Genomic DNA, 27537 nt, shown 5'->3' with positions numbered 1-27537 from the left:
GTCTACTAGGTGTCCCTGAACATGGAAGGGAGGTTAGGATTAGATGGTGTTTAAGATACCTTCCAACCCTTAACATTCTGTGATTCAATGACTCTATGATATGCTGTCTTGACATTTATAGATGTGGCATGCTCTTTATTCTTGGTGTAACATCTACGCTGTATGCAGAGGTGTGTAGTTAAAAACAATCTTAGAATGGGATCTGAATGGAAAATGGTTTCATGTCCTGAAATGGGGGAAAAGGGCAATTAAGAAATTGTCTTAAATACAATATGGGGAAAAGTTAACTTTGGGTAATTTTTTCCTCTGACTTTAAAGTTTTTAAATCATAGCTCTTCCAAACGCGGTAATTTAATCAGAAGTATTGAGACATTATTCATCAACTATGTTACACACGTTTTATTTATTTAATGTGACCCTTACTGAGATTGCATCTTCCTACAAGATATCTGGCCTTGCTGAATCAATTTTTTAATCAACTGAAGAAGACAGTTCTGTTCATATTTGTTTAGTCATCAGAATTGAGCTTTTATAGGCATCTTTCAATTAAATACTTAAATACTTAAATTTTCACTCAGGCATGTTCTTTCATCACTTTTACATGTACAACCTCTTCAGTAAACAGCCAAAGAGCTGTTTTGTCACGTATCAGTGTCCTGACAAGCATATACGATTTGAGCAGCACTGTAACCTGCTGAATCACCCTGGTTTCTGGCATGTAGTAACTAGCAGCTGGCATGTCAAATTAACAGCTTCTAATTGATTCTGGAGAAAAAGGAGGAGGCAGGAGGACTGAACCAAATTAACAGCTCACGTCTGGGAAAAGTCATGGAGGTCTCACTCCCCAGTTCTCTCCTCTGTTTCACCAACTCCTGTGCCTGTCTGATCATGTAGCAAGTTGCTTAATGTAGTACAAATACTTTTTTTTCTTAGTTTTCTGCTGTTTTGGCAAGTGGAAGTGACTTACTGTATGGTTGAGTACTAGAGAAGCACTAGAAGAAGGGGAAAAGGTACAGGATGGATACAGAATGAGGAGCACCCCCTGGATGTGGATGGGATCTTAGGCTATTTAAGCTTTCTGGTGTGCATGTCAAACTAGAATTTTTCAAATCCTTCATCTGGGGAGGTGAAACCCCAGACAGCAGTACAGGGAGCTGGCCAGGTGGAGGGCAGAACATGAGCCAGCAATGTGCCCCTGTGACAAAGAATGCTGGTTTCCTGGGCTGTGTTAGGACTGCAACCAAGCAGGTCAAGGGAGGTGATCCTGCCCCTCTGTTCAGCACTGCTGAGCCCACACTTGCTGTATTTTGTTCAGTTCTGGACTCCCGATGTCAAGAGGGACATGGGCATACCAGAGAGAGTTCAGGGAATAGCCACAATGATGATTAATGTACTGGAGCATCTGCCATATGGGAGCTGGAACTATTCAGCCTAGAGAAGAGAAAGCTCAGAGTAGATCTCATCAGTACCTGAGGGGAGGGTGCAAAGAGGGTAGAGCCAGAATCTTTCCAGTGATAGGACCAGAGGCAGTGGGTACAAGCTGAAACACAGGAGGTTCCCTCTGAACATCAGGAAATACTTCTTTGGTGTGAGAGTGAATGAGTACTGGAGCAGGTTATCCAGAGAGTTTGTGGAGTCTCTGTCAAGGGAGATCTTCAAAAGCTGTCTGGACATGGTCCTAGGAGGCCCTGTGTAAGCAGGGAGTTTGGATCAGATGGTGTGTAGGGGTCCCTTCCATAAACACATTCTGTGGTTCTGTAAGAGCTGACAGCAGCACTTGAAGCAAGAAGAGTGTTTGATTTTTGTAATTTTTTCTCATGGAATCCTAGATTCAGCTGTCCTTTTGGAAGAAATCAGTCTCTGCTTTGCTTTCCTCATTCTTAACATAGAGTTAAAGGTTTTTCGGCTGCACAGTAGTTCAGTTCTTGTCTTCGAAAAGAAGGCCAAAGAGAGGTGTTTTCCTTTGCTTTTGCGGCGTGTACTCAGGTCTGTTGCCAGGTACATTTGGCCAGGATAAAACCAATATGAATTCATACTCTTTTGGGTGAAAGGCAACCTGGACTGTTGTCCACTTCCTGAACAATTTCTTTATTAGGTGGTGATGCACAAGATAGGCAGATCATTCCTTCTCCTGCAACAGCCTTAACTTTCAAAAGAATTCACTAGATGAATCTGCTTAGGAAAGACTAGGCAGGCTGCATGTCAAGTGAATGGAGATACATTTCTTGCCAGTTATTTACATGGTCTTTGGAAGGTAAAACCCTTGTGTGGATTGGATTACCCTTACCAGAGTTTTAGGTACACTTATTTTTCTCTTGATTATGGGAAATGTATGCAATTCATCTTAGGAAAATTGCATCAAATTTCTCCATTGTTCAGGAAAGTAACATTTAGACAAAGCAATACTTCACTTGAATACAAGAGAGAAAAGCTGAATAACATTATTAACTCGTACACAAATGCTAACAAGGTGTTAAAAGGGCATCTTTAGTTGAAATATATTATTTTTATTTTATGACAGCATTTTCTGCCTATACTTACTGAGAAGGAAATGTTCAACAGTTTGATTTGGATGTTTGTCCTGCTCTGCAGCTCTGTAGCAGGTATGCTTCTGGATTTTTACCACCTGTCTTGCCATAAGAAATTTTTCCGAAAGGTAACATTCTCCAAGTGAAATTTTGAGGAGTTCTGAAAGCAGGAAAAGTATATTTTTAAAAGTAGAAGTTAGTAGGTGATTGACTTAGTGTACAGTATATATAGAAAAATTAATTTATGGTAGTTTTGATGTCTTCTTGTTGACAGATTTATTTATGAAATTTATTTATTTAATAATTTTAAATTAATGAAATTTGGCTTCAAGAAATAAGTAGCATCAACCCCCCCTAACAAAAACAGTTTGTTCCTTCCAGGACTCTAATGGGTGATTCTTGCACTGTTTAATAACTTGGTGCTCAATTCATTTATTCAGCCCACTTACGTGTTCTTCTTTTACATGTGTTTTGTATCTGCACTCTGTCTGGGAATATAAATTCTAAGTATTGAAATATATTGCAGCTTAGTTGTAAATTTTAGTCTTACTGTTTTAATGTATTTTTGGATATTGTAAATAGTAATGATAAATGCATATAAATTACATGCATATCTTTTACATATAGGAATATTTTATAGAAACAGGCTTAAAATACAAGACTTTATTTTCTTCATTTAGGGCTATTTAAAAGGTATCTGAATGGAAACTTCCTCATTATTTCTGTGAATTTGTTGAAACATTACTCTAATGTAATACCTATTGTAATACAGTAATTAATGTGAACTGAATTTTCAAACAGCAGTATCTGATTTGAATAACTAACTGGGCATTTTATTTGAATTCTGTATGAAAAAAAAAATTAAATTATCTGTAGACAACAAAACAACTTACCATTTTTCTACTAGTATTTTAAGAGGAATTTGTCTATGAGATGTCTTTGATTTTGTTTCTAGATGAAAACTCTATCACAGATGCTGACATTTTTCCTTCATCTCCTGAAATTGAAAGAGGATCCCCCCTGAAACTATTCTGTGTTCTTAGAAAGAGCTACCTGCCTCAGAGAAATGCAAGCCACATCATCTGGAAACTGAATGATGAATTAATTGCTTCAGAAAACTGTAACATTGTGAATGAGACTGTATCTAGTGTAACCATCCATAATTTCACTTACAACACAGCTTATGTGAAGTGTTTAATGAACTTGGACAAGGAACAACTTTTGGCTCGCACAGAAGTTAAATCTGGCTGTAAGTAGAAAGGCAGAAAAAATAATCTTAACACTTTAAAATAATTTACTGTAATAATTTTACTTTTAAAACAGCTACTTTTGGTTGTGGCATTTTAAAACACCCGTATTCAAGTGCATTTTTTTTTTTTTCTGAAATAAAGCATGAAATTACCAGTATTTTATACTGACACAGATCTGTAAACCTCTCTGACCCTGACTTTCGCCTAGCTGAAGTTTTCTGTTGAGTTCCAAAGGTATTGGGCTGTCCCATTGGTTATATCTCCTTTCTAGCCTAGCCAACTTCAGCTTTCTCCAGAGAGGATTTCCTCTCTAATCCTCTCTTCTGAAGAAATGATAATTACACTCTCTCATGGAGAACGTTAAAATATGTATATTAATTCTTTAATTTATTGAACAAATTAAGTTCAGATTGTACTAACGTATGCCTGGGGGTCCCATTCTAATAAAGAAGTAATAAAAGCAAGACATCTGTAGAAAAAAAATCCAGCAAAAGGTCTTGCTTGTCTGCAAAGTTTAATGTGCTGTAAGCTTATTGATAAAAGAAAGATCTTTTGAGAATTCTATTAGATGGGACAGAAAAATACTATTTTGAAAAGAGGGCTTTTTCAACCAGTTTATTTCACTGGGCACAGTTCTCTTCCTTTCTACTTCGACTTCTTCTAACCAGTGATGAAATTGAGCTGTAACAAAAAAGTCTTTCAGGGTGTAACATTTTTATGGATGACTTCAGACTATAGAGGAAGACTATAGAGATTGCAGAAGATTGTTTCCTTTGTGCTATCTTGCTTGTAAGATAAAGAGAGCCCAGAATTAGTGATCTCTTCAAGATCACTTAGTCACATAGATCTGTTTCCCAGGAACTTGTCTTCTGCACTCTTGAGGTTGTGCAGGTTTCTCAGATTCGGGTTTTTCATAGCGTGAACAATTAGATATTCTGGGAGATAACCAAAAGGAGTTTTATCTGTCAGAGAATGCCTTTTTTGAGGGGTTGCTTTTGCTGTTTCTTTGTTTTCCTCTCACTTTCTGGACTCACCTTAAACTGCAGGTGTGTTGCAGGGGGGAGACTGTGTGTGTGTATACTTAGATGTTCAAGACAGTGTATGCAGTGGTTTGATATATGATAGTTAAAGAGTCACTGCCTTTAGGCACACTTAGTAAAGTATTTCTGAGAAGTAGTTGGAGAAAATCTCGTTGTCTCCTCAGGATAAGAAAGAGTGGCTTTCGTTTTGGTTTTGTGAGGAGTTCTCAGGGCAGTGAAGAATGATAAAACAAAGTGCTGACTGACACTGAATGAAGTTCGCCATAATCTGCTTTTTGACCAACAAAATCAGGTGTACGTTAAAATTACTTATTTGTACTGGATTTTTTTTTTTTTTAAACCTTTGTCATTGTAGTTCGTCCAGACAGGCCAGAAAATATTTCCTGCATTTATTTCTATAAGGATAACCTTACCTGTACCTGGAATGCAGGAAGAGAAACAAGTTTTACAACAAACTATACTCTTTACCGAAAACTGTAAGTACAAGAGATGCTGGGAACTGGGTTGCTGGGGTGTGACAACCAGCTCTCTTGCTCTCTCATCCTGACTTCTGTTTAAAGAAAACTTGAAATCATCATGGAGATTGGAGTCTTGGCATTTCTCGGTGAATATTGATTAATTCAGGGTTGGTAATTGCTGATAAAGTACAGTCTGATATCTTTTTTGTATGCTGTATAAAGGAAATGAGTATTCTCAACCCAATATTCAGTAGAGAAATATTTATATCAAAGCTGATATTCACTTGTTCCCTTGAAGTAACATTACCAGTAAAATTAGAAGTTGAGTGACCTTATGCACAAATGGAGAATGGAGGCATTTTATGGGTGAGTTTCCCAGAAACTTTCTATGTAATGAACTATCCTCATTTTGAATGAGTATAAAAGATTGCTTCCTCATCTGCTTTAAAAAATTCCCTGTCAAAATTCATTAAGCCACTGATTTACTGCAGTATTCTGCTTGACTCCAGTAGCATTTAACCTAGGGACCCTGGGAGTCATGAGGTTTCAGTGAAAGAATCCAGCGTTGTCCTTTTGGATTGCTTGGTGATTTCTATTTACAAATTATGTGGTCTCATGCTTTTCAGCAGAGAAGCACAGATACTTGGTTCTTTCAATTTCTGTTAGATTTTAAATATTGGTTAGGAGCTTGCTTTTTCATAAGTGACTGTGAAAATGGTGAAATCAGTGTTGTTCCAAGGCAGATCTCAGATAGTACACATTTGTCCCAGATGCACTTGTCAATCTGTCCTTCATAGTGCTGCTTCTAGTAGTGTTCTTTTTCTGCCTAACCAAGGCTCCAGGTAATATTGTTTCATGAAGAGATTTCCAAAATGCCTAAAGTTATTCTTGATAATGGGAAGGAATTCAGACTCTGGAGGGCGCTTTTTCATATTGTACTAGTGCATACTATATTTTTTATTTAAGTTGTAGGGTAGGAAAACCTCTTTAGTTTTATCTCCATTTTAGCTTTGGCATTTTAGGCTTCCACCTTTTTAATGTGGAACTTTCTTACTACTTCTGGTGTTTCTGTATTTTATAACTTAGCTGAGTTTATGAAGCCAGAAGCTAAAACAGCCATTGAAAGCACATTTCAGTATTATTCCTTCCTCTATAAGTACAAACTTTTTATTAACCACAGAGTGAATTGGATTGCAGAACTGTTTCCAGCCAAATCTAAACATTAGTTTTAATCCAGATATCTCCCTAGCTGAGTTTAGCATATGACTACAAAAGCACTGGTACAAGGGAGCAGGGAAATTAGGAAAGAGTATTTGTTTGCACAAACATGTCATCTAAAGATGTTCACTGGTAAAAAAGTCTTGCAACCTCAAAGGTATATAAATAATACCCTAACAATTTGTTTGAATTATTGTAAGAAAATCCTCTCGTTTCTAACTGCTTTTATTTTTCTCTTTTTTAGGATGAATTCTCCAAATACAGTCAGCTCCTGCCAGAATACAACAGAGTCATGTTCATTTTTTTATCCAAATACTCCGTATGATAGGGATTTTTGTTTTCAGGTGGAAGCTAAAAATGTTTTGGGTAGCTCTTCATCAGACTGCATTCATATACCTTTGATAAAAATAGGTAGGTAATTAAAAAAGAGGTGATAAATATTTTATTTATGACCTTTCCATGTAAAATTCTTCAAACTGGTTGGTGTTACAGCAGTAATTTTCAGCAGTTTCTTGATCTTTTTGCGAGGTGGTGAAAAATGACAGGGTGTTGTTTTCATGCTGTGAAACATCTAACTGCAACAATATTGTTTTAAGCTAAAGGCCGTATATTAAAACCTTTTGTCAACCTAATTGGTACTCGGACTGTACTTTAATATTTCTGAGTGCTACCAAGCATCAATACAACACCTGGCTGTAAATGAATAGTGATATTATAATTTCTCAAGGGCCACCCATCATTTACTCTGCTTTTCTATATTCTTGTTAGGAATGTTAAAAAAACGCACTTGTTCTAATGTACAATAATAATTCCACACAGGAGCAGTAATAATATCTTGTGTACCTCTTCTCCCTCTGTCGCGTGCTTTTCTTCTGTTCATTTTGGTGGTGTAGTTAATCAATAACCCTTATAAACTGACTGCTTTTTGCTGCAGCACTCGTCATCAGTCATATCCTTTATTCCTGTTTTCAGACCTGCTGTGACTCCTCATTACTCTCCACATTCTCTATGCCAGACATGTCTTTTCTCATTGCTAGTCCATTCTTTTCCCACTATCTTCTTTACACTTCTCACCCCCTCAGATCTTTTTCAGCAGAATTGTTTCCTCATTTGCAGTTCAGTCTTGCCTTTGGCATCCCAGCTCTGCTTCATTTGTTTTCCTTGCTGTTATCTCTGGGTACTATTTTTGAGTCCTGATGCAAATGAGAGACATCTGCACGTATATTTGAGGGCAGGTTCACGGCAGAATCACAGAGTCATAGAAAAGCTTGGGTGGGCAGACACACCTTCCCCTAGACCAGGTTGTTCAAAGTCCCATGTAATTAAATCAGTTATTTATGCATCTCTTACAGATAACTTCCCATATGTAGAATTATGTCTATAAAATAAAAATCATCACATGAATACTCTGATAGGGAGTGTTACTGAGATAAGGATTTAACTTCTTGGAACACACACAGACAGAGACATTCTGAACTTTTATAGAAGCGTTTTGCTCTCTTAATGTTTTTGTTTCTTCATTCTAGAGAAATTTGCTCCTCCTGAAATACTTTCAGTTAAAAAAATCCCTGGTATAAAGCAGTTACTTACGGTAACCTGGAAAATGCCTGAGAAGATTTTCCCTTCAAAACATTTAATTTGCCAGGTTCAATACAGAAACTTGTATTCAAACTTTACAGTAAGTTACATCATTTTTCTTCTGAATGCCAGTTTCTTTTTGACTAACTTCTTAATATTATAAGAATTTAAGTAGAAAAAAGGCAACAAGTTGTTTGAAATAGTGATTATAACCTTGTTATTTTTTTAGTGGAATGTTATCGGGGTGCATGATCTTAAGATGCATGATCCTAAGAATGCTGTTTGGTTTTCTAGGGTTAATTGTCCTCTTTTTTTTTGGTCAGTACCTGTTTTGGTACGTACCATGCTTCTCAGTATTATTCTGTGAAAGGATGAGGTATGACCCTAGACCAAGGGATTACACAGGCAGTCAGTCACAACATTTTATTTTTCCCTTGCATTCTGGTGGTGAAAACAGCACTCACTCAGAATCACAGTATTTAAATCTGATTGAGATGGAATAATGTTACATTTATTTTAAAGTGAATGAAAATACAAATTTTGCAAGATGGAAAGTAAGAGAAGTTATTTTTCTTAGTTTGTCTTTTTGACACTTGAATGGTTGTAAAAAAACCCAGTATTTGCATATTTCATATGATCTATTTCTATGGTCCTCAGTATGGAAGGGATTGTGTTTATAGTTTTACTGTTTCTTCTTCCAAATTAAAGAATTGGCCACGTTTATTGGATTGTCTTTTTAAATTTTTTGAACTGAGATGTCTACCTTGATCTTAGTGTTTTATGCACTATATGTATAATTTTGGGAGAGAAAAATTCATCAAGGTAGTCTTCAGAGCTTTAAAAAAGTTTCTAACACTAAAGGTGTTTCTGGCTAGCATCCTTCTCACATTCTCAAGCATCATTATTGTAGATATGACATACTAGTTCTTGGATTCATGATATAATATTCGAGATGATTGGATGGGCAGGATGGCTCAGGTCCAGTTGAGGTATTAGAAATGGAACTAATATTTGTCCAAAAGATCTGTTTGAGATGTTTATCCCTTCGGAGTTGTCAGGATTTCCAGGATTGTCCCGGGATTAAAGTATGCTCGGGATGTCACTGAGATGATTTATTGCTGAATCAGTCTCATGTTTATTGAAGGGTGAGACAGAAGAGTCATTACGAGCAGCATCTCCAATATCAAAGGCAGTAGTTACAGTAGCAATAGCAGAAGCGGTAGGCCTGGCAGCAGCAGCAGGTACAGATGCCAGGTAGCAGCAATTCAATGAGGTAGCAGCAGCTTGCTGAAGAAGCAGCAGCCAGCCTCACTATCTCTACAAGGCTTTTTATAGCTTTTTTAGCCAATAAGCAAGTGCCACAAAGCTTGCTACACATTTGTGCCAATCAACACTGTATAATTTGCCGCAATGCGTACTTTCTTATCCAATAAACATATTGCTATTTTAGTCTATCGCACAAGCTTACACTAATACACCTTAACTTTCTAGGAAACTTTATTATTAAACTTATTATTAAACTCAAAATTCTTTACTCTTTTACTTATCACTATTATTTCTTGTATAAAGTATATTTTTACTACATTTCTATTCTTATAAGGCATATTTATTTCAAAACTACAAAACTGCATTTGCTTTAGTTTTGCAAAAGCTTATTACTCTAAGTCAGGCAGTTTTTGCCAAGGCTGCAAATCGAAACATGTATCCATTTCTACCTGCTCAAGCACAATGTCGTTTATGTACTCTGTGAGCACCTGCGGGCTCTCTGTGAGAGAGCTCCCTGCAACTTCATTTCCCACACGGAGTCAAGGCACTGGTGTCCTTGTGACACTTATATGCTATGAGGTCCTTTCCAAATGTTGAAAACATTCACCTTCTTGGAGGACTATAGCTTTATTGTGTATTGTGTCTATTTTTCAGCACCTGCATTAGAAATCACCTATCTGGTTTTTTGCTATCAAATACAGTGTCCATTTGCTTCCTCAGATCACACCTGCATTTTCCCACAGACATTCTGGAAAAAACAGTAGCTATCCATGATTAGTAAAGACATAGGAGCTGTTTCTCTGTCAGCACATATATGCAAAACAAAACCCCAACATCAACCCCCCAAAAAACCTAACTAAAAAATGTTTGAGCAAATGACAAATATCTTCTTGGCCTTTAAAGTCATCTGACCAAACCAGTCCAAATAGTTTGGTGTGAACTGTTTTTACTGAGTGAAAAACATGTGATCTGTTTTTGTACTTGCTTATACTAAGTTTCTAATTATAATGCAGTATTGGTAACTGCCCTTTGGCAAATAACTAAAACTTAGTATGAGGTGTCCCCAGTTCTGTGTCAGATTCTGACACAGGCTGGTAATAGTTTTGGAGCCCTTTTTATTGTAGGTTTGTTGTAGAGTCTGTTACCTACAGTGGTTTGGAGAGTCCTGAATTCATTCTCATAGAGGCAGGTATTTTTTGACAGTGAGTTTCTTGAGATCAGATCAGACTAAAATCTCCAGTTACATTAGGCAGTGCGCTTCCCATTATGGTGTTCATACGAGTGGGTGTCTGCATTTTGTATTATTATAGACTGATGCATTTTTCATTGGAAGTTTCAACTGGTGGAAGCCAAGAATGTCTTCACTGTGTTTTAGCCCTGTTATTCTAAGTGTTGAAGTGAGTGAGGTTCCTTTTAAGACAAAGAAATGACTCACATTGTCATTACTTTTCTGAAAAGATACCGCATCATCTATTTCTCATATGCCTGTTTTCCTTCACCACTTACAGGCTTCATCTTATTTTTTACCTCTTGGTACCAGAATTTTTTGTCTTTTCATTTGCCTTTTCATTTTAATCCTATGCTGATAATCTTTGGGAAAGCCCACAGCCACACTGTTGGATGGCTAAGAGCAAGATGGCCCTGTAACTCAGGAAAGATATAAAAGACAGGAAACAAGTACCCAGCTGACTCACAAACTTCTTGAATCACTGCTTCCCCCAGGATGGTCTTGTGGGACATTTTTGTAGTAATGGCTTTAACAATAACCAGTTGCTTCCCACCAGAGGGATCTGCATTCTTCCAGCAGCTCCTGGGCACAGCTACTCTAGAATCACATGTGAGCTGCGCACTGTTCAAGCCACAGGTCAGTCAGTACAGACCTAGTTTGGAATAAAGTTTTTCAAACCCTGGAGTTTTACAGGAAGAACAAAGGTGCTACACAGAAAAATGAAGTATAAAACAAGCAATCTTGAGTTTCAGAGGAGTGAGGTGGGATACACAAAAACTGCATCTTTTGTGGTTTTTTAAGAAAATAAGTCATATATCTGCATGTAATTTTATATCAAATAATTTTTGCTCATGTACCTTTTTTCAGAAATTCGTCAATGTCTCACTGAATCTAGAAAATAAAACAGGGTCATGTAATCTCACGGGTCTGTGGGACTCCACAGACTATTCTGTTGCCATTCAGTGTGTCAATAATGGGTCAGCATTTTGGAGTGGATGGAGTGGAGAAAAAAAAGGAAGCACAGAAGAAAAAGGTAAGCTACCTACCTGTAATAGTTTTTTTCTGTTACACTTTGAGGCATTAGGATTTAGTAGGGGAAAACTGTGTTTCAGCGTATTATCAATCTATTGAATTTAGAATCCTGTTGCTTAAACAGAACATGTGTATTTTGTTTGACTATAAACTGAAAAATGAGCAAGTACTGGAGGTGATTTGAAAAGTGATTCAAGCAACATAGTGCTAAGGAAGAAAACATGAATAGACAGACTGAAGAGAGGGAAAATTAAGAGTGTAGATGGAGATTTAACAGGGAAAAGTAAGATAGTAGCAGAAAAGTAGAGCAGCATGTATGTTCAATGAAATAAATTAAAAGTAGAGAAATTAAAATGTCAGTTATAAAACAAGGCTAGAAAATCTCCTCTAGGAGGCTCTAGGACAACAAATAAAAGCGAGCAGCGGGAAACTTACGAAATTAACTAAATTAGGGATTAGGGAAAAAAGGGCATAGCACTACAGAAAACTTACTTTCAGTAAGTTTCTCTTAGACTCTATGTTTGAAACCTTTTGATTGTTTTCACCATATTAGCCTGTCTTTTTAATACAGCAACAAATTGCAAGTTATTTGTTTTTGTTTTTAAATAGCTCCTTCAGGAAAAGTGGATTTGTGGAGAGTAATTGAGCCTTCACACTCATCTCAAAATAGATCTGTACATCTTATGTGGAAGGTATATACAGTTTTTGTGAATTGATAATCGTATTGGTATCCTGTAGCTGATACTGTGTTTAAGTATTTTAGTGTTGTAGGACACATAACTGCCAGAGGCATTTGCTGTTACCAGAAAAAAACCCTCACTGAACTATATGAGAATTGAAAAGGCTGTTGTTTAGTGAATGGTAAATGAATGGAGTTTTGTAATCTGTGTGGAAAAGGGAGCATTTAATTGTGTTCAGATCACTGGAAAATCTCATTGAAAGTCCTTAAACTGCATTTAAACAATCCATTTTACCAAAGCTGTGTTTAAATTCACTTTAATCTTCTAGCAAAATGTCCAAAGGCTTTTTGCATTTCAAATCTCAGTATTTGACTTTTGAAATCTGTCAAGGAAATTGCCATGGCTGTCTGTCCTAAAGATGGGCCTGAAGAAAATACCTTGCTTTTCTAAATACAGTATGATAGTTTTGTAATTTGGCCTTTAATACAGCATATATTTTGGCTTGTTCAAATAACACTGTGAAACGCTTACTACTGTATATTTTTTTAACAGCCATTAAAAAGCTTTCCGCCTTCTGGGAGAATTCTAGGCTACAAAATACAGTATTTTCCAGAAAAGAAGACTGCTCTTAAAAGGATAAACAACTCTACTGAAAAGAAAATCACTTTACTTTTAAATGAAGAGGCACATATAGTATCTGTCACTGCCTGTAACTCTGCTGGAGAGTCTCCTGAAGCCATTTTGAGGATTCCATCCACTGATGAAAAAAGTAAGATTTCTCAATGTCATATTTTTCTCATTAATGAAAAAGTGGTTTTCATGACATCTGTTTAAGTTCCGATATAGTGGAAGCAAAACTGTGCTAAGGGCTTCTGTCATAAGTATCTATGTATATTTTGCCATCATGCATCATGTAACTGTTACAGACAATTATTGTTGGGGGTTTTGTTTTGAGATACAATTGTTAAGATATGAATACTTTATGATGTCTTACTGCATTTCTATTGTATTACTTTCTGAGGGGTTTTTTGGTTGGTTTAGTTTTTTCTCTAACTTCGCGCCTCCCAAATAAATTTATGGAATGCTCCCTTTGTTAGCTCATAATACCTGGTTACCACAGGGTACTAGTGCAGAGTATTTAACAACATAATTCAAAGATATGATAAATAGAAGTCTCTAAGTTGTGTTAGTGGAAGCAGAGAGAGAAGCCTTGTGTTTAATCTTATTTCATAAGCATTCCCAGAGTACCCATCCCACCCACTGCCTGGGTTAGGAAGCTGGTCTGCTCTAGCACAAGAGTTGCTCTTTGGCTCTTACGTTTAATTCTGATACTGCTTTGAGCCTTGCATTGCAACATCCTGCTACTTGCCATGATCTGGCAAAGAGACTGTATTTGACACACTTGAATCACCTCTGCATCACTTGTTCATGATATAAGTGCTAATGTTCCCCTGGAATTGCTCAATCAAATTTCATTTCTCATCAGAAGACTGGATACGTAAATTTGATGTAATTTTGTGCTAGAGTTTGCTTACTACCTCCCTATCCACTTTTGTATCTCACCATAGATTTTTTTCTGATTTTTCCATGCTGTGATATGCTTTCCTCCCACCAAACACATTTCTTTTTTTCCTCTGCTTTGTCAGGTCTTTTTTGCCTCTGCTTTGCCAGGTTGGGTTTTCACTCAGACTTTCATTACTTCTATTCTGCAGGCTGATGGTTCACTTCTGCTTCAATGTCATTCATGACCTTGCTGACTTGCCTTATTGTTCTCCTATTACCTTTGTCATCTCAATCAAAATTGCTTATGAGCTACCTGCAAAATTGGTAGTAACTTGGTTTATAAAATTTTACACACTAGGAAATTTGGATTCTAAAAGAGAGACTGGTTCTTGAATTCTATATGTGTTTTTCAGGTGTTTATGAAGACAGAATTGCTGATACTTTCTGTTAAATTTTTAGCCTTTCAGGCGATTGAAACAGTAACAACCTCTACAACAAATGAAGAAGTGGTTGTGCAGTGGAAAACCTCTGAACCAGAACCAGCCAAATATGTGGTTGAGTGGTATGAAGAATCGGAGATGGACCCTTTTGGTAGATCATGGCAATATGTATTGAATTCTACAAAGTGGAAAAATAACAAAAGTATGTTTATCAGTTACAGCTGTAACAATGTACAGATGTACATATATTTATAGGTAGATTGGAAAGAACAAACAAGGATGAACTCATGTAGCTTTCCTCAGACCATTTTAAACATAACAGTATTATTGCATGTTTTACTGAAATCTCTGCAGGTAATGTAATAGCATTTTTTAATCTTTCAAATTTTCATGCAATGTACAATGTAGTGTTTGATCCCATATAAGATTAGGCTACCAATTTTGTGTTAAAGCAGTTCCATGGCTTGATCTTATCCCAGTAGGGAGGCCTGTGACTGATGTCAGTGATGTGACTCTTTTAGCAGAGAAATCTAGAACTAAAAAGAATTTGAATATGGGAGAAGGTCATGCTCCTTCATGTGTTTTAGAGAGAGAACGTCATAGTCCTCAGTGGGCAGCAGGGGGATGGCCTGCTTCACTATGATCTTCACTACAGGTGGCAAAGGAATCTTTACATCCCCTGTTCCAGCATGGGTTCCCACCCACAGGAGACAGTCCTCATTGAACTTCTCTGGCATGGCTGCAGTTATTCACAAACTGCTCCAGTGTGGCTCCCCTGTGAGGGCATGTTCTCCACGTGCTCCAGTGTGGGGTCCTCCACAGGCTGCAGGTGGATTCTCCCTTGTGGACTCATTCACACATCACAGTCCCTTCAACTCAAGTTCACACTGGAGTTCCAGCCTGTTCAGAACATCAGCACTGAAACAGCAGCACTGCCCTGGCCAGCCCAGGCACATCCCCATGGCTGTTATCAAAATGTTCTCAGGCACAAATCAGTTAAGCAGTGCATCACTACAGCAAACAGCAAAAGCAAAAAGCAGCCACTAACTAGCAGTAGACTCTAATATCCAGTCAAGCAAGCGAGCCCCATAGCAAGCACAGGAACCTGCTTAACACTAGCTGAACAGCACTAACAGCTATGAATTCAGTCTAGTACATACCAATCAAATCTGTCATCATTTCAATGGTTCGACTCCTGCCTGGCTCCCCAAAAAGGATGGCTGTGGTTTAACCCCAGCCAGCAGCCAAACCTAGGCAGCTGCTCGCTTACTGAGTGAGATCAGGGGGAGAATCAGCAGGGTAAAAGCAGGAGAACTTGTGGGTTGTGGTACAGACAGTGTAATAGGGGAAAAAAAAAGCCCCACAGACAGGCAAAGCAAACAAGGAATTAATTCACTGCTTCCCATGGGCAGGCAGGTGTTCAGCCATCTCCAGGAGAGCAGGGCCCCATTACATGTAATGGTGACTTGGGAAGGCCAACACCATGACTCCAAATGTCCCCCCATTCCTTCTTCTTCCCCCATTTTATATGCTGAGTGTGATGTCACATGTTCTGGAATATCCCTCTGGTCAGTTGGGGTCACCTGTCCCAGCTGTGTCTCCTCCCAACCTCCCGTGCACCCCCAGCCCCCTCACCAGTGAGGCAGTACGAGAAGCAGAAGAGGCCTTGGCTCTGTGTGAGCCCTGCTCAGCAATAGCAAAAATAACTCTGTACTATCAACCCTGTGTTCAGCACAAATCCAAAACACAGGCCCATAGCAGCCACTGGGAGGAAAATTAACTCTAACCTAGCTAAAACCAGATGGGGTAATGTGTATATGATGGCCACCGTAACTCTTGCTGCACTGCAATAGGTGTAAGGGACTGAAAGAGCAGCAGAAAGCTGATATAATGCAGGGATCTGTTGATAGCCATTATTCGCAAGCTGCAGAACTTGAGAGGAATGACCTAGGAAGCCAGTTTCATGCCAGGGAATGTAAAGCTACAGATATGTCCTCTCAGGGTCGATGGGAGCTGTTGTAAATAGCGGGTACAAACCCTGTTGATTACATAGCTTGAACTGTCTTGAAACATAAAATTCTACTGGAGAGATCTCACTTGGGACAATTGTACCCTTGAGTCAGGCTGGTTAAAAGTAGATCTGCAGTTGGCATAATTGGAAAACTAGTGTAGAAATAATAGAATAATGGAATATTCTGAGTTATAAGTGGCCCAGAAGGATCACTGAAGTCCATCTCCTGGCCCTGCACTGGACACCCCAACAATTACACCATGTGCCTGAGAGCATTGTCCAAACACTTCTTGAACTCTGTCAGTCTCGGTGCTGTGACCACTTCCCTGGAGAGCCTGATCCAGTGCCCAGCCACCCTCTGGGTGACGAGCATTTTCCTGATATCCAGCTTAAATCTCCCCTGACACAGCTACTTGCTATTCCCTCAGGTCCTAAGTGTTAAGAGCTGGGACCCCACTGCTTTTTAATCTGTTTGATGCATGAGACAAAACTGTCTCTTGTGGAGCAGTAAACATAAAGATATGTGAAATCAAAAATACTACCTTTAAGTGTAATGTCATACCAGTTATTTTAAAATAGAGACTTTCTCCAAAACCATAGACTGTTTCGAGATGAGTAAGTGGATTCATGTAGAGAAGTTGTATGAAACTGGAGTATTATTACCCATTCAAAATATTTCTAGTGAAAAATGAGTCAGAAACCATGTGCTATTACAAATACTACTTTTAACAAAATGTGTTAAAGGCAGTAATGAGCATTCAAGTCAATAATTGCATATTGTGCTTGCTAAAGAGTTGAGTAGTCGGTAACTGTATGTTTAGAATTCCCTTGTGATTTAGTCTGTTTTCATTGTATTAATGTCACACAGAGATTGTATGTAAATATTCTTTTCTTTCCTTCACAGAAAACTTTAAACCATTTATATGCTATAACATCTCAGTGTATCCTCTTTATGGAAATAATGTAGCAGCTCCATCTTACGCACAATTCTATGCTCAAGAAAAAAGTAGGTATTTTAAAGTAATCATGTTGTGGAAGATGTGTTGTAGTCTGTTTCTCAGGATGTATTATCTTTGAGTGATTTGGTACTACCATTATTTGAAAGAGAGATGAAGATGGTGGAAAAACCCCTAGGTTTCAGGGTTCCTGATTTCTGTTCTGTTCAGCCACAGAATTGGTTTATAAGAAAGTATTCCTCTTGTGATACAAGTACATTGCTGCTTACACCCACTAATTTTTTGTGAAGTTTACATATTGTATACAAAGCACTTGGAAAGAGTATAGCTCCAAACATGAAAGAGTTTTTTAAACTAGCTATCTCTTCAGTGTTACAGCTCACTTAGATATACAATTATACTTGATTTTAATGCTTGACTACATTTTTCAGTCTTAACATATGAGTAGACTCTACTCATAAAATAAAATGTATGGTTTGAGAAGCTTACTTTTTTAATACTTTGTTGTTATATTTTGTAATGTAATAAAATATTTTCAGTCCTGCACATAAAAAATGATAAGAAGACATAACATTTGTAATTGTAGAGAAACTGTGGATGAAGTAGTGTTTTGCAGGGGAAGGGGTGAAGTTCCTTTTTTTGTAGAAGTTTAATGTGAATTCAATGATTTATACAGCCATTTATAAGAATGTAGCTTACCAGTAATTTTAAGATTCCATGTGAAAATGTTGGTTTGTGTGTGGGCATAAATAGGTCTGTGTAAATGGGCATGCAGACATACTACAGTGCACCACTAAAGAGCATTAATTACTGGGGGAAGGCAATGGAGTATTTTATATTTGAGTAATAATTACTAGCAAAGTTAGAATGTGTTTTGAGTGCCTTCCTGTTTATAGGTAGCTGTGACAACACTCAAGGTTGTTAAGAGAAAAGGAAGTAAGGTTTTTTTTTTTTAAACTGGAACACAGAGAACTCTTCAAAGTGATGAGCAATATGTGTGAGGTGGTATTGTGTCAGTAGAAAGGCTTTCTTTAGTGTGACAGGCAAGGCTGAGGATGCTGGGGGTGCTGGAGATGTCACCTGAATCCCAGCTCAGCTGGAGACCTCCTGCATCAGCAGTGGCCTTGCACCTGAGTCCCCCCATGAGTGCACAAAGGATACTTTTGATCTCTCTCTGATGTTATAACAATAGAGCCTTTTAATGATCTTAGGATATTTGAATACAGTAACACCTAGAACTATGCAAATTCCAGAATAGATGAGGGGAAGTTTAATCAGAAGAATTCCCACACTAAGGAGGGTGAGAAAAGTTAAGGACTATGTCAGAGCACTGCGGTTACGTATTTTCTCATGCTTATGTTTCCCCTAATGTTACTGGTACATGTGAAATAACAGGGGGAGATAACGTTGTGGTACCTTGACTATTTTACTACTTTTCCTATCTCATAATGCTTCTCTGTAGAGCCATCAGAAGGACCTCTGGCTGATACAGGCTTTGTGGGGAAAAATGAAGTTACAATAAAGTGGAATGAGATTCCAAAGGATAAAAGAAACGGATTTATCACTAACTATACGATATTCTATAAACCCGAAGATGGAAAAGAATTGAGTAAGTATACATTAAGCAACAGTGCTTTCAACAGGGTTATGAAATTTTCAGTCTCTCTTCCATCTTGACACACCTTTGAAGTCAATGGCAAAGGTCATGACAGGAGTAGAGGAGTTAAGTACATTGGAGAGTCTTAGATTCTATGTAAAGTCACAGATCGTGAGGGTTCAGTGAGTTTCATGCATGTCCTTGTAAGGATTTGCCTTCAGCTTCTGGAAAAGTATGGTGGAAATTTTCTGTTAAAATATTTTTACTGTCAATTTTATATTTATATATAAAATTTTATATATAATAATTTTATAGAAGAAAATAGGAAGCTGCCAAGAAATAGTTTCTTTGGACATAGTTTTTAGATCAGTTCCTTCAGAAGTGTTTGATTTTCTGTGCTTGCCATTGCTTTTCTGGTCTGGAGGCTGATAGCATAAATTTGAGCATATTCCTAACCTCTGCCTCAGGAATAGTGTCCAAACAATCTGGTATTGTAATGGTATCTGTTCAAAACTTATTTAGTTTAAATCTCAGCAGGAGCTTTCATGAAAAGTGTTTGGGTGACCTAAACTCTTCTTCCTGTATGGTTTATGAAGAATGCTGTTGGATCATTCAGTGCTTCAGAGTTGGTTTTTTTCCTCCCTTTTTTAGATATCATTGTTATCAGGCACCTAATACAATCTCTTTTCAAAGTTTGCAAACTTAAAAATCTTGTGATGCTTGTTTCTTACGGATATCCATTCGGACCCAGGGCAAGAGTATTCCTGGTAATTTTTAAATGTGAAAGAGAAAGCTTATTATTTCTATCAGATTTAGTCTTCTGCATGTAATTTTTCCTACCATGTTGGTTTCTGAGTAATTTAATGCTGACTGCTTTGTGTAGGGTCATCCGTGAGACATGTTACAGACCCGTATTTCTCCATATTACTTGTAATGTAAAGCAGGCTGTGTCCTTTTTAGGACTTCAGATTATTTTCTTTAGAAAATTAGTTGTAAATACCAATGCAAGGGAGTTAAATATAAATGGAAAAACATGCTGTACTGATGTTTTCTGAGGCTTCTCTGATGTCATGTGTTCTTGATAAGAGTAGAACGTGGGGTGTGTGCCAAGGTGACTTTGCTGATGGCCTTTTAACACTAGAACTTCACTTTCCCAGCCTTAAGAGAAAGTCAGTTTATTTTAACTTGGGGCATATTGCAGCATAACTATTTCCTGGGTGTTTCTTGGCAGAACTGACTGATGAAAGGAGTTGACTTTGACTTTATGCACCAGAAAATGTTTTAGTGACTGTAATTTCTAATATGAAGATCCATTTGGTATTGTTAGTAGGCATAGGATGATAGGATACATGCCCTGCTTAAAAAAATGTAAAGGTGAAGCATGTTACACTAATTTCAATGTATTGGAAACACTGAGTTCTGTTCATAAAAGCATTTTTAAACTTGGGAAAAAAAATTCCTGTTGATTTTGGCTTTCCTTTGACTTTGTTGGGGTGGTATCCCAGTGCTTATAGATGGCGTTCTTTTGCATGATACGTGTCTACCTGCATGTAGTAGAAATATAGTTGAATTTCACAAGCTACAGAAACTATTTGAAGTTCCTAATTTCTGAGCCAACTGCTTTGAGGAAATAAAGTTCTCAAAGCACTGTTTTCAGTGATAAACTGCAGAAGATTATAATTCACCTATCTTTAATACTAGCAAAAATATTTGTATTTATTTTTAAAAGTAAATACATACTGGTTCAGGTTTTTGCCTCAAACTTTTAAGAAGTATCGATAGTTTAATGATTTCATTTTTCTCTTTAAAAGGACTGGTGAGATTGCTTTGTATTTCAACTTACCTTTAAAATAGTTTGTGATCTATTATTGTAGAAGTTGCTAAATAAGTGTACAGCTCCCTGATATAACATTTCTTTTGTGTGTTTACTGACATAAATCTTCTCCTAAAAAGATGAAACAGTGAACTCTGACGTTCTGCAATACAGACTGAAGTCCTTACAGGCTAATACAGAATATACTGTCAATATCATGGCAAGCAACGGAGCTGGTGGAACCATTGGAGAGCCAAAAACCTTCAAGACTTTGAAACTGGGTAAGTAGTAATCCAGGCTAGTTATTACTATTTCAAAAAATGGGTGTGGGAATAAGAATTACAGGACATTTTTGTTCAGGCATTTGTTAACTTCTGTTTGTTTTTTAAGTAGTGTTGAACAAAAGGAAGAATTGGCAACAGTAGTTGAATTCAACTTAATTTCACTAACCATCTCACAGACTAAAAAAAGAGCTCAGAATTGGAAGTCAACCCCAAAAATCTTTATTTTCTTGTCAGTAAAGCTGTGGAGTACTATGGTTGCTTGTGGAAGCAGTAGTGTGTATGCTATCAGCTATGGGATGGGATGGTTCATTAAAAAGTAGACTTTTCCATCTGAGAGATTTACAGTAACCACACATTGTGTTGCACCTAATAAATGAGTGCAGAGATTGTGGCCAGTGAGTATGTAGGGAAATACCTTTTCCTGTCTCTTACTATTTGTTTTAGCCAGATTTCACAAGGAAGTTGATATAATGGCAGCAGATCAGAAGGTCAGACATTTCCTCATTTCAACTTCTGGAAGAATGTTCTCAGTACGTTCCTAAATACCTCTGGTACTCTGGTACATGGAAGCTAGCTCAGAAATTTGTACAATGTTTCAGTCAGAATAACTGTATTTTTTGGGATTTAAAATCTATCTCCTGAACTTAATTTGCAATTTATCTTTTTGTAACTGGTGGAAGTGGCACTGACCAGCAGATTTAGGTGAGTGTAAAATAACAGGTGACCAAGAGGTGGTAGAGTTTTCATCCTAGACTCCTTTCAAAGGTTGGCATGTTATGGCCCTAAGCAGCCTGATCTAATTGAAATGTTGCATGAAGTGATTACAGATATCCCCTCCAAGCTAAATTACTGTGTGATTCTATTAAGTAAAGGAAATTTTTAAATGCGATAAATCTGTCTCTGAAACATCCTGCAAAGTCTCATTGTGAACTGATTTTCTGGCTCAGTAACAGTGGCTTGTTGAATTCAAAATACTCATCTTTTGACTCATCATACAATGGATATCCTACAGTATTCTGAGTAACTTTGGCTAGTTTTGACAGAACTCTTTAGAATTGTGCTAATTGAGTGACTTGGATGTTAAGAATTAACTGTCTTAAGGGAATACCTGAAGAAATGACAAACACCTGTGGACTAATTGGTGTTTTGGTTTTTGTTTGTTTTTGTCTAAAGATAAAGAAGATGTCTTTTTTATTGCTATACCAGTTGGGATAAGCATGTTTTGTCTGATAGGCCTTTGGATAACGTGCATTTTGAAAAAACATGCGTGAGTACATTTTCTAGTGTCTAAAACTCAATGCAACCACTTAAAATTAACTTGTAAAATGGGAATTTTTAATTATTTTATAAATGCTTTTATTGTCAATGTCAAAACCAATGTCAAAATAGAAAACAAGCAATTGGAGCAACAAATAAAGTGTACAGGTTATACTATAACGGCAGTTTATGTGCCATAGCCCAAAAATAAATATTAATTTTAGGAAGTTTAATAAATGAAAACAAAATAAATAAGTGAAACAGATTTACATATCACCTACATAGTTTTATGTAAAATGCTGCATATGTGCCATTTGCAGTTCCATGGTCATTTAAGTGAGGGGAGCAAACTTCAAGCCAATTTCTGAAAATTAAGAATGCTAAGAAATAAAACTTTCTAGACACTTTTAATATCCTAGGATGGTACTTGGACATATTTCACATAGTTCCTATTGCTTATCTTACCCATAATAATATGACTCTTGTTGGTTTGTGATGCGGCCTGTGAGCTGCAAAGGAGTAATGAAAAAACTTACAAATGACATTGTGTGAAAACATTTGGATGCTTCATCCTTGAGTATGGATCCATATCCGTTCATGATTCGTAATCCTTTCATCTGCTGTCACAGTTGTCACCTGACAGATTTTAAATTGCTTTCTCTGAGCATGGGGATCCAGTAATATCCCAAAGATGACAATGAGTTTTTTTAAGGTTATAAAATACGCTTTTTTTTCACAAGAAAAGTGACTGGGTTTTTTGGCTGATGAGAAGGTTAAAAAGTTGAGCTATTTTGGGGCATTCTAAGCTATTGGAACCAATATTGTTGTCAAGTGAAGCATCAGCTAATAAGTACAGCTGAAGCAATAATTTCCATCCCTTTTACATCTTCATCTGTGTTGAGCTTTCTGAACTTTTACAATAGTAAAAACTATTTTTTGATTCTGAATAATACTTTGAGATGCAGTAGAATGTTTGTTCCTGTGTAGATCAAATTGCCATGTGAAAAGTCAAGCTAAGGACTGGTTTTCATTCCCTACATTCCCTCTACTCAGTGTCAGTAAGTGATTCAATGAGTGAGCATCATTAACTGCTGTTAATTTAGGAACTCAGCGTAGGTCTAATGTGGTGTAGTGTTAGGGACACTTTCCTTGAGCAAAGGTCACCTGAGGTGGCTTTTCACTGAAGAAACACCCTGAAACACGATCACAACAGTTTGTATACAGTCTTATTTTGGCATGCTTTTATTTAATATACTCTTTAATTGGATAATATTATATAATAATACATAATATATAATATAATAAAAAATTGCTTTTGTGAATTAGTAGTTTTTCTGCAATGTCTCTCTAACCCAAGAGATCTTGTTGAGATCTTTTGTAATAAAAATCCATGTATGAGGAAACAATTCTATTGAAAAGCATTGTGTTGATATAGAAAAGACTTCCTTTGTGAAAGTTTGATAGTTTAGCAGTATCTGGAATTTCTGGTGATTTGTTAGTTTTATTTTTAATAATCTATTTCTTTCATAATGTGGCTAAAATTCCATTCTCAATTATAGGCTTAAAAAGGTTTGCTGGCCTGATATACCAAATCCTGAAGAGAGCCTTGCAGTGGAATGGCCTCTTGCTTCATCTATGGTAATAGTTGCAATTTTATGCATTAAAAAAGGGGTAAAATGGAGAGAAAAGAAATCTTTTTGTGGGAGTCATTTTATGAATTAAATCCTCCCCATACTGAATTTTATTCTTCTTTTTAAGTGCTACAAAATGCTCTTTGTAGTATTCCAAAACAATAGAGAAGATGCATCTTCATAAAGTATATTCATCTAATTCTTGTAAGATACTGAGAAATAATGTTTTGAAATGAAAAAGTGGCTGGTGGACATGGTTCATTTAGTAAAGTAAATTAAATTTGCACAGGCTATTGAGTCTATTACATCAGATTTCCACATCTGTATACCTCCTCCCTTCTCCACAAAAAATTTATTGCAACATATATAGTAAGATTTGGTATATGATTGTATTAACACTTCTGTCTTTTATTTGTTGAATATTTAATCCGTATTAAAGTTTTGATGTTTATTTGAATGGAGATGAGTTGATCAGGTTTATGCAGAAAGTGTAATCTGTGGATAATGGGATTTAAACTTTTTTCTCAAAAATGTCTGATTAGACTAGATGGACACAATCCAAACCTGATTCTGAACCTTCATTGAAACTTGCTATTTCATTAAGCACAGAAAACCTAATATGAAAGTGTTTAGCAAATGGACAGAATAACATTGCCTTTTTTAGTACTCATTCACATGTAACTGCATCCTGTCTGAAATGCATGTGAACTCTTTTCTAGTGCATGTCTGAAATTGAGTCAGAGCTCAAATAGCAATAATTTACTTATCCAAAAATAAACTGATACTTTATCTATACCTTTATAACTCTCCAGTGTATCTCTTTGCATTGACAGAATAATTCATTTTTGAAGAGAGTGTCATCTGAGACTAAAACTGTGGACTTCGAAGACATAAATGTTTTGGAATACTGTTTTCCTGAAGAAAGTCAGGAAGGATCACTACTAATAAGCTATGAAAACCAGGTTTCTGAATATACTGATACTAATACAAAAGGCATAACTAACAGAGATGAAAAGATACCGAATAATGAAGAAAATGAACTTGCTAAATGTTTTTCACCATCTATGACTTACATAATTACTGATCAATTTACCAGAAGCCAAATGCATTCAGCTTCAGTACCAGTGAAGGAAGTCCAACCCATAGAGATGCTGGCAAATGATTTGTGTGGATCCCAACAGAATCCAATTAAAAATGAAGAAAATGATAGTGAAGAAGTTTTAAAGCTGGAAGATTTCAATGAAAAAGCACTGTTCAATCCATACCTTAAAAATTCTGTTAAAACAAGGGAATTTCTTGTTTCTGAGAGCTTCCCAGAAAGCAGTATGGATGAATGCAAAAGTCAGTCAAGTGTCTTACCTCCTTTTCAACCAAGTGTTCCAGGACAATCCTACGTAACACTGGACATGTTCAGGGTGGCCAAAGCTCAGTAGCGTGAGAAAACTCCATTGTAAAATCCTGTGAGATATCCCTTGGCACTGCTGCTCATCGGCATTCATATGTTCTAACGTGGCTGATATCAGTTAATTTGGATGGGAACACCCTCTTCCTTCAAATAGCTGTGAAGTAATTTTTTTCACTGTGTGTGTACATGTCAGAGTTCACTTTCAATGTGGATGTTTGGGCTTTTTGTTGGTTTGTTTTTTTATTTTGTTTTGGTTTTATTTTTACCAGACATGTTCATAGTGAGGCAAAAGAAATGGCTTTTTTTATTTCTTCTTAGTTCTCCTGTATCAGCCTGCTAAAACAAACTGATATTTGCTGCAGAAGCATCCAGCAGTGCAAGTAGCTCGTCTATTTCTCCCCACACAACCAGTTCCCAAGGCTCAGCTCTGCTGGGGAAACATGGGCGGACTTGAAAGGAGCTGGAAACTGCCAAATCTTTCCTTCTGTTACACGAAACAGAACTACTTTCCTGTTATTATTTCCCTTGATTGTTTTTTTTTGTCTGGTTTTATATATCATGTTCCTCTTGTTTTACAAGTATTTTGTAGATTTCAGTAGTTGTCTTTTTGTATCCTGACCCTTGAATTAATAGTTAGGGTTATAGTTTCCTGTCTTTAATGACAGTATATTTGTTATGCTATCTGCATTTTGGAAAATGTGTTATGCTGGCTATGTTGCTTCCTTTCCTTTCTCATGTTTTTAATTGTCATCAGCATTTTGTGCTGCCTGCTTTTGTTTCTCCTGTTTGTTTCCTGCCTTTTAAAACTGCTTACTGAAGGATAACTTCTTATCTTCTTGTCCCTGTGCTTCTAATTTGCTTCAGTTTAAAACTGTGTTTCCCAGTTGAGATTTTGATATTTTGAGCTGAAAAAAAAAAGCAACTAACTATGTCATCTTGTGCTGGAATAAGCACTGAGTTAGGAAGTTATTTTTCAGGGAGGTAATGAAAAAACACTAAGTCTATAAAATCTTCCTAGATATTCTCTGGTAGTTGATTTAGGATTAGGTATTTACACATGAAGGATATACATTTTGTCATTTGTGTTATGATTTTGTTAAGTCATAAATCTAATTGCCGTTTCCATTTTACAAATCAGCAATTAAGCAGTAAAGCATTCGATTATACTAATTTTTTAACAAGAAGAGACCATTGTAAAACTTACTGAAATACTTATTCTGTTAAATAACAGGTTTAAAAAGATGGAGAGTCTAAGTAAACTGTGTTAGAAGGGGGTGTTCAGTATGACACGTATTGGGGATATGGTAATTTTAAGACTTTGACCTATTTTTACAGTATTTAGAGGCTTGATGTCATCAGTCTTGTTTGCACAAGACTGTAGTTTGCACAGCTGCAGATTTCTTCCAGGGTAAAAAAAGATACAGGAGTTATGGGGATAGAAAATGAGAGACAAATGTGAATAGGAATAGAAAGCCTTTCTTTTCTGTGCAGGAAGAAAGTGGATGAATGGAAAATATATTATCTGGCATGAATGAGGAGGCTGAGCCTTTCCTTGGATGCCTTGGCTATTACTTGCATTGTGTTGGGGAAAACAATGTAAAGTTTTGCATTTAGGATCTTTTTCTATAGTTTGGAAGCTGCTTTAACTTAGAACAATGTTCCTCTAGTTGGCAAGAAAGAATGGGAAAACAATTTCTGCTAATATTCCTTATCCAGCAACAATGACTTCCACCTCTTGTGTTTGTTGGATCACTTTTGCAACCACAGTGCTCTAAGCCAAAGTGCATGTACGTATGCTCTTATAAGCCCTTGCTCACCTAGGTAAGTCATGCTCTGAAACTGGGACAAAGCTTTGGTTAGGTCACTGCTTTTTTCCGCTGCTTCAGTTGGTTCTAGACTTCTCATGTACAGCTACATTGTTGTTTCCCCAGGCTCAGAATTCACTGATTCCATCACAGCATTTTTTCCCCTTATATCTCAGTATTTGTTTTAATAGCACAATATATAAAAATAAACAGATGTAGAGATATCGTGGGCCTTTCTAGGAATTTTTTAGCAGCCATATGAAAGCTGCATATTCTGAGTTGCATATTTGAGACAGGTAAAAAGTGAAAATAATGCAACATTTAGAAACCATTAGAAAGGGGAGGTTCTTGCTTGGTGGTTATCCTTTGGTAGGTTATCCTTGTAACAACTCTTAGCTTCTGGAGGGTAAGCATATCCTTCCTTTTTATCCCGTTTTATTTCCTTCCCTATTGATACTCTGCTTTTCTCTCCTCATTTTTCTGTTTCCCTTGCTCATTATTTTCTCTGAAAAAGCAAAATGCAAGAAGTGGGCTCAGTACATTCCAGAAAGTAAGGC

The 27537-nt window shown here is 36.8% G+C and overlaps 1 protein-coding gene across 1 annotated transcript; it reads left to right on the top strand.

Moving 5' to 3' along the window:
- Window positions 1-2525: 2525 nt before the first annotated feature.
- Window positions 2526-27443, top strand: IL31RA (interleukin 31 receptor A). Its single transcript, XM_082301968.1, has 15 exons — window positions 2526-2603; window positions 3484-3777; window positions 5174-5294; window positions 6739-6905; window positions 8021-8172; window positions 11434-11599; window positions 12208-12290; window positions 12831-13047; window positions 14241-14423; window positions 17137-17238; window positions 18651-18797; window positions 20739-20879; window positions 22056-22149; window positions 23699-23777; window positions 24604-27443. The coding sequence occupies exons 1-15, from the start codon at window positions 2552-2554 to the stop codon at window positions 25201-25203; spliced, it is 2598 nt and encodes an 865-aa protein (XP_082158094.1). The 5' UTR covers window positions 2526-2551; the 3' UTR covers window positions 25204-27443.
- The last annotated feature ends 94 nt before the right edge of the window (window positions 27444-27537 follow it).

The sequence above is a fragment of the Coloeus monedula genome (genome assembly GCF_965178545.1).
Source record: "Coloeus monedula genome assembly, chromosome: Z".
Taxonomy (NCBI): domain Eukaryota; kingdom Metazoa; phylum Chordata; class Aves; order Passeriformes; family Corvidae; genus Coloeus; species Coloeus monedula.
This window is presented reverse-complemented; position numbering and strand designations above follow the sequence as displayed.